At 35.2% G+C, this 8,420-nt stretch overlaps 1 protein-coding gene across 1 annotated transcript; it reads left to right on the forward strand.

Moving 5' to 3' along the window:
* The first annotated feature begins 5,542 nt into the window (after positions 1-5,542).
* Positions 5,543-7,917, forward strand: LOC122277236 (patatin-like protein 2). The gene is made up of 7 exons (XM_043087168.1): positions 5,543-5,823; positions 6,052-6,233; positions 6,336-6,525; positions 6,696-6,857; positions 6,974-7,276; positions 7,427-7,599; positions 7,763-7,917. Exons 1-7 carry the CDS (start codon positions 5,692-5,694, stop codon positions 7,818-7,820), a joined length of 1,200 nt encoding a protein of 399 aa, XP_042943102.1. The 5' UTR covers positions 5,543-5,691; the 3' UTR covers positions 7,821-7,917.
* Positions 7,918-8,420: the final 503 nt, after the last annotated feature.

An 8,420-nucleotide genomic window follows, 5' to 3' on the forward strand; every position in this document is an offset into this window, starting at 1 on the left:
TCTACATGAAGCAACAACTTGAAGATTTTAAGTTCATGTATAATCACATTCCAATCAAATGTGATAATACAAGTGCTATAAATCTTTCAAAGAACCCAATACAACATTCTAGAACTAAGCATATTGAAATAAGGTATCATTTTCTTCGAGATCATGTGCAGAAATGCGATATAATATTATAGTTCACAAACACACACGATCAGTTAGCAGATATTTTCACAAAACCTTTACCAGAAGATAGATTATGTATGATCAGAAGACAAATAGGTATGATGCATGCTATGAATATCTCTTAAAAGATAGACCAGAGTCAATAAAAATAGAGATAGATTTTTTAAATACTTTTACATAAACTTGAGATTCTTAGTCTCATGTTTGAGACGCTCATTCTCTTCATACAATATCATGTTATTCTTATCCATGGGAACCGGCAAGCGGAATGAAGAATCTAATAAAGATTTCAACTGTTTATTCTTCTGCCGAATGATTCCTTCCCTTGTGTGAGACTCTTGAATAATTCGTTGAAGTACAACAATTTGTTCTTTGAGCTTTTCAATTTCGTGATTTTTGGCTTGTAGCCGTTGAGAAAAAGCAACAATAGAGGAAGAGTAGCGAGTCCCAAGACTCACCAAGTCATAAATAGCATTAGAATCTGACTTATTAGTCATATTATTATTTTCTTGCTGTAACATGGCACCAATGGCAGCTACAGAAAGGACAGGAAGTTGAGATACAGAATGCCTCATGGATGGATCTAAAGAAATGTTAGAAGAATGAGCTATTGAGAAAAGAATAGAAGGCTTAAAACGAGAATGTTGAAGGAATGCAGATGAGTTATAGAGATAAGATGAAAACTTAATGCGGATTGGATGAACTTTAGGACTGATTTTCAGGGGGAGCTTAAGTATTAATACAGGTTTCAAGTTCTATCAAGTATTTGTCATCATCAAAAAGGGGGAGATTGTTGAACCCAAGGTTTCAAGTTTCATATGATTATAAATCTACACATGGATTTTGATGATAACAAATGAATTCAAAGAATAAAGAAGTCTCAAGTTCAAGTTGTCTACACAATGGAGTCAAGCACATTAAGGAAACAAGCATGAGCAAGAAGGAAACAAATTCACATTAAAATTATAGAGTAATGTTGTAAATCTCTTCAAAATTTGAAATTAGGATTAATGTTCAAAATTAATATTTTATCATAAAGCATTAAAATACATTTTTCACATGTGCATGAATATTTTGAAAATTAAATTTGAAAATTTTGAAAGATGATTGATTGTCATCTTTCACATGTGCATACCTTGATTAAAGGGTTGAACTTTGAAAATATTAAAGATGATTGATTGTCATCTTTCACATGTGCATGTTTTATTTGAATTTTTTCAAAGATGATTGATGCTTTTTTAGACTTATACAAAAGGTAGATGATTTTGTTTGAAAATTTTGAAAAGTAAAGTGTGCTCCTTTTGTCATATGCAAAAAGTAAAAGATTAGGTTTGAAATATTTGAAAAGTAAAGTGTGCTCCTTTTGTCATATGTCAAAAGTAAAAGATTAGGTTTGAAGATTTTGAAAAAATGAATGATGTTGTCTTTGACAATTGAAAAAGAAGAACCTTTTATTTGAATTTTTTGAAAAAGTGAATGATGTTGTCTTTGACATGTGAATATTTTTAAATTTGAATATGAAGTCTCATATGCCTATAAATAGATCATTTGAGAGCTTCACATTCACAACACCAAGAGCATACAACATTCATTCAAAGCTTTCATTCTCTCTTCTCTAAGCATTGAGCCTTAATCCTTATTCATTTTGAGAGATATAGTTTGCGTTGTATTGTTCTTATTTCACTCATAGAGGAGTGTTTTCTGATAACCTACCCACTATCAGCTTTTGTATCAGAAAAATGGTGTGTATAACCCTTGTGCGTGTAGAAAGTATTCTACACGGGGAATAGTTGAATCACCACGTGTAAGGTGATTGCAAGTGTAGAGGATGTTCTACACGGATCCTTTGTAGCGGTGTTGTTCAAAGGTGTAATAGGTTTCTATCTCCACCTGAAGGAGGTTGAATAGTGAATTTGAGAATTCTCAATAGGTAGCTTGAGGCGAGGACGTAGGCAGTGGGGCCGAACCTCGTTAACATACTGAGTTTGCTTCTCTCTTACCCTTACTCTTTATATTTATTGTTATTTCATATTTTATTTATATTTTATATTATATATTTGATTTATAATTGTTATTTTTTTAATACAACTCAATCCACCCCCCTCTTGTGTTAGTCATCTGGGCAACACAATAAAACAAAGAACTTAGGGTTTCAAGTTTGAGATACTTGCAACTATAGGGTGAGATAAAGAGAAAAAGGGTTTCGACGATGGTGATAGCGTGAGCTGCAACAACAAGGACACTAATGTCTGGTTGCGATGATGGAGAGTGAGAATGTTGAGAGAGGCCAGAGACACACACACAGATATATATATATATATATATATAGAGAGAGAGAGAGAGAGAGAGAGAGAGAGAGAGAGAGAGAGAGAGAGAGAGAGAGAGAGAGTCAAGATTGGGGGGGGGGGGGGAAGGAATTAGGTTCCATTAAACTCTGTAATGAAACAACCCCATTTTGAAAATATCCAAACCATTTCATTACAAAACTTATTATATATATATATATTAGGCCGAATGAACGGGTGAAAACTCAGACGAGTCGAGACCCAGCTTGGCATCTCTTTAAAAAATAACCCCTCCTATCCCAGGCAGAGGTCAGGCAAGCTGGGTGCAGTTACTTGGGCCACTAGCCTGCATTAAACTCATAGTTCTAATAAGTTAATTTAGGCTAGTATAAACTCGACTTGAATAAAATATATGGAGTGGGTGGCACATATACATGCCACATACCCCATATATGTATATATATTGATATTAATTATGTGTCTAATCTTGTATTGTATGTCCACTAAATTCAGGAACCACCTTGTAACAATGACTGCTTGAGACAACAAATACACAAGCATTCCACTAATCTATATTGTTTATAAGCAAACAGAGATCACCTTGATTAAGGGGTTGCAAATTAAGCGAGAGAATTATTAGATTTTAAAAGTACATTAACGTAAACAAAGATGATCATAAGCAATAATTTCTTGATCCACAATCTCAAGTAACACTTATTGGGCGATGACCTATGAACTCATTTGCAATGAGCAAGGTTTTGGGCTAGATGTTCTTATAGGCCTCGAAAGATGGGCTGCAATTGGCCGAAGAAAACCAGAATAATCCCCTTCAAACTTTGATCTAAGGCTTCATTCAAAACAAAGATTACAGATGAAAGAGATCAAGCCAACAGACTTGAGAAAGAAAACGAGGGACAGACCCCATCCACATCTCCAACTCATCTACGGACCAGGCATGTCTTGCCAAGGTGTGAGCTACTTGATTTCCATTACGTAACACATGCTGAACTTTATAGTCATCAAACAATCTGAGTAGAGACCGGATCTCCTGTATAACATTGCCTTGAGGTGATAATAGTGCTGTGTTTGCAGACAACGCTTCAACCATGAGTAAAACAATCACTTTCAAGCACCACTTTTGAGATCCCCAAGTGCAGCGTGAACTGAAGACCCCGTAACATTGCTAAGGCCTCAACGGATTCTGGTTCATGGAACTCGTGTTCAATCTGAATACCATAATAAGGCTTTTTATTATGGTATATTATAATATGAAAAATCTGGAAAATCTAGCAGATGCTGTCCTCAATCTGGTTTAGAATTCCAATAAGTGATATTTCCAAGAAAAATATTAAATATAACATTGTCACACAGAAAGCTAGAAACGACTAGAGAATGTGGATCATTAATCAAAGCATGCATCAAGATATATGTATCATTAATATTATTTATATTAGTAGTTGTAACTATATATACCTACAGATCGATAACCAATTAAATGGATCATGATTATGATTAAGAATATTCTAAATAAACAGATGCTTCTAAATATTGATCTCTCATATACGCTAGCTGCAACTCTAGCTTGATCTCTCACGTACGATTTCCGGCTGCCATCATCTAGCTCTGCTTAGTATGACCTTGATTTCCGATCGAGATGCATCCAGTTTCATTTTGCAGACAACATCAGTAAAAACTGGAAAATGGAAAGATATATAACCCCAAGATATAACAGATCATTGTGGAATTAATCGATCGATCGATGAAATATTCTCAGTATACGTATCTGATGCCAGTATCTGAAAAGATGAAGTTCATGCAGATTAAGTAGATGGAGCCTCATTTCACGTGCCTAACATTCTTCTGGCTCAATTATTATATCCACTTTCATATCTATTTCTGATCGAAACTTAAAAAGAGGTAATTGAACATGATCAGGATCTGGGAATGGGCGATCAATTATATTGACGGCAACCTTTAGGAGGACTTTGATATTTGGATTTTCACTTGTGGCCATAATTTAACAAGCAATAAAGGAAATAGGAAAAATATAAAGAGAGAAGGAACAAAGAACCCAAAAAAAAAAATTAACTCTTTATTAATGTTTAGATGTACATACTATACGTAGGATATGTAGATTAGGGCCGGGGGTAAAAATTCATATAAAATCAGAAAAGAAAAAAGCTCAAAAAGTGTTCCAAATTCAATCATATATAAAGCATGTTTTAAGATCATGAACTGGATAACATGAACTTTTCCCTTGTTGTACTCAAATGTCGCATGAACTTATCATATTGTATAGTTGAAGTTATGTACTAGTTGCAATTGAATTAGGTACCTTAGTTTATTGAATTCTTGATTTCTTGTGACTCAAATAATCATCTCTGCAAGTTATCGTCAGTTCCCAGAATTGACCTTGCTATTCTTCGTTGATTTCTTCGATCGCCGCCTTCTGAGAAACCAAGATTTGACGTGTTTAAACGTAATTGGAGTTCCCTCTAGTTCTTGATTTGTAATATCTATATCATTTGTACAAATCATGACATATAGGGAATTTATAATTAATGACTTAACTAGTTGGGGATCATATATAGCTGAACCCCAGTACCCCATGCTAGCAGACCTAATTGGCCCCCCGTTGGCTTTATTGTATTCACCTATCATTCTTACCAAATTCTCTCAAGTCACACCTACAATTCTCACAAACGTTAAGTGTATAATGCATGATGTCTCATTGTCCATAACCAGTAAATGGGACCATTGTTATGCCAAGGCATACAAGTTATTAGAATTGTATGAGTTTTTCAATTATATATTGACAATTAACTTCTTCTTTTTTTTTTTGTGAGAGTTATTCATGACAATTAACATGGTCTATGACTCAATTAATGCATGTTGGTTCGAGGTCTAATATGAACAGCCATATACAAGAAAGTCAAAACCAGATCAACTTGAAAGAATGTTTATCGGGTGACTTTTTCAAGGTCGTATCCGTCACTACCATCCCTGACACGGCTTGTTGGAATTTGGAATCATGAGCCTATAAATACCTCAGAATTCTTGTTAAAATGATATCAAGAGCTCAAAATCCTAATTACAAAGGCTCTTAAGTTCTCTCTCTCTCTCTCTCTCTCTCTCTCTCTCTCTCTCTCTCTCTCTCTCTCTCTCTCTCTCTCTCTCTGTGTGTGTGTGTGTGTGTGTGTGTGTGTGTGTTTGTGATACCTGAACCTTATTCTCCATGGAAACAACAAATGTAGCCCTGCAGCCTTCAACTTATGGAAACCTGATCACCGTTCTCAGTATTGATGGTGGTGGAATTAGAGGAGTTATCCCAGGAACTATCCTTAGCTTTTTAGAATCTGAGCTGCAGGTCGACCATATTACTCTAGCAACATGCATGTTAACATGAAGAGCATATTCCACGTTCGATCAGAATATCACGCATTCCATTTTTATTTTTAGTGGATTCATGCTGATCATACACCATATATATGCATGCACACGCATGCATAAACACCCACACATTAATTAGTATAGAAACACAAAAACATATATACATTATTTTGATTATATCTTAATTTGTTTGGTTATGGTGCAGAAACTGGACGGTGAAGATGCAAGAATCGCAGATTACTTTGATGTGATTGCAGGGACAAGCACAGGTGGTCTTGTGACTGCCATGCTGACAAGCCCAAATGAAAAGAACCGGCCCTTGTTTGCCGCCAAGGATATCAAGGACTTCTACCTAAACCAATGCCCTAAAATATTCCCACAAAACTGGTGAACTCTATTTATTTATTTATTTATTTTTATTTTATTCAATTCCACAACTCGTGTTACAGTCATTAACATGAACTCGATCATGATATATTTGAATTCCAGTTGTCCATGGTTCCCTCATATTACAAAGATAATGAAAGCTTTATCCGGACCAAAATACGATGGCAAGTATCTACACAGCCTTGTCAAGGAAAAACTTGGAAGCACCAGGTTGCACCAGACATTGACCAATATTGTCATCCCAACATTTGACATCAAGCGGCTCCAGCCAACTGTCTTCTCCAGCTTTGAGGTACGTAGAACTACTATTTAAAATCACGTTTCCATCTTTTCCATTCCCAAGCGAAATGAGGGATTACGATGTTCATGACGACCATTGAGTTAGCTAGAAAATTATAACCTTCAGTTGGAGCTGAGTTCTAAATATGACTTCCAATTTTGACTTATTTTTCCCTGCACCAGTTGAAGAGAAACCCAAGCTTAGATGCCTTACTCTCGGACGTATGCATCGCAACCTCAGCAGCACCAACTTATCTTCCCGCTCATTACTTTCAAACCAAAGATCCCGCAGGAGAAGTTCGAGACTTCAACCTAGTAGACGGTGGAGTTGCTGCAAATAATCCGGTACGTACGTACATATCATATGATATCATATATTCTACACAAACAAATCTAAATTTCCATTTCCCTTTTCTTTAGAAGATTAATTTACTAAATTTGTGCATTAAATAATATTCTAGGCTTTGCTTGCCATCGGTGAAGTAACAAAGGAGGTCACTAAAGGAAATCCAGACTTCCTTCCCATGAAACCGATGGACTGTGAAAAGTTCCTAGTAATATCATTAGGAACTGGATCTTCAAAAGCTGCGAAGAAATATAATGCGCATGAGGCAGCCAAGTGGGGCATTTTGAGCTGGCTAACCAATGGTCGTTCCACACCTATTGTTGATATATTTACACAAGCAAGTGCGGATATGGTAGACTTGAACCTTTCTAATGTTTTCCAAGCCCTTCAGTCAGAGCAAAACTATCTCCGGATTCAGGTATATATCATTATTATTATTATTCATGGTCGCCAATATTTCTCCATAAACGGATGCATGCATGCAAATATATATATAATGAATATATGAAATTCAAAAGCCTTTTATCAGTTCAACCTTTCTTCATGACTACCTGTTCTGTATTTACAGGACGACAAGTTGACTGGGGATGTCTCTTCTGTGGATATAGCCACAAAGAAGAATTTGGATGATCTTGTGAAAGTTGGCGAAGAATTGCTAAAAGAGCCAGTTTCTAGGGTGAATTTGGAAACTGGACTTTTCGAGTGTTGTAGCCATGAGACTAATGAAGAAGCTCTGAGAAGGTATATCTTGCTATATATAATTCTATATAATTAAGTAAAATTTGACAATTGCTTAATTTGGTGAATTCTAGCCATTAATTAGTTAGTTAATTATCACGTTTATAAACTCGTGTTAGTCAAATGAAATATTTATCAAACTCGATATATATATTATTTCTTGCAGGTTTGCGAAAATACTATCCCAAGAGAGGCAGCTTCGACATGCTAAGTCCCCGGCCTAATGGACACGCCGCAAATTCCAAATGATGTTACACTTTAAACGATCAAAGAAATTGTTTGTGTGATGATGATTAATAGATATAAATATATATATATATATATATATATATATATATATTTAATTAATTCTATTGTTGGAAGTTGTGGAAAATTAATTATTGTAAGGTTGAGGTGAGGGCACATAATATTAATCCATCATTTGACCCAGTCATGCCAAATGATGTAATTTTATTTTCTGTTTTTTCTTCGATTTTTTGTGGTGTGACCAATAAAAATAAGGCAATTACCTGCCAACTATATTTTTTACAGCATCTTCCCTCAATCAAATTGCAACTTTCTTGGAATTATTGTTCCTGAATTTTTCGATTGGCCGGTTTAAGTAATAAGATCGATCGAACAATTTTTTTTTCTTTAACGTACAGTATTATCACCAAAACAAGCATAGTTCCTAATTAAGTGATCTGAATGAGTACACTAAAAATCATGAATAAACTAAGCATGCATGGTGCATGTAATACGTCACCTTCCCAAGTTGTTTCAAGAAAAAGCAACAATATGGCCGGCCTGATCATTTGGTTACACGGATCATGAGATGAGATGAA

Source organism: Carya illinoinensis, chromosome 9 (genome assembly GCF_018687715.1).
Source record: "Carya illinoinensis cultivar Pawnee chromosome 9, C.illinoinensisPawnee_v1, whole genome shotgun sequence".
Lineage (NCBI taxonomy): Eukaryota > Viridiplantae > Streptophyta > Magnoliopsida > Fagales > Juglandaceae > Carya > Carya illinoinensis.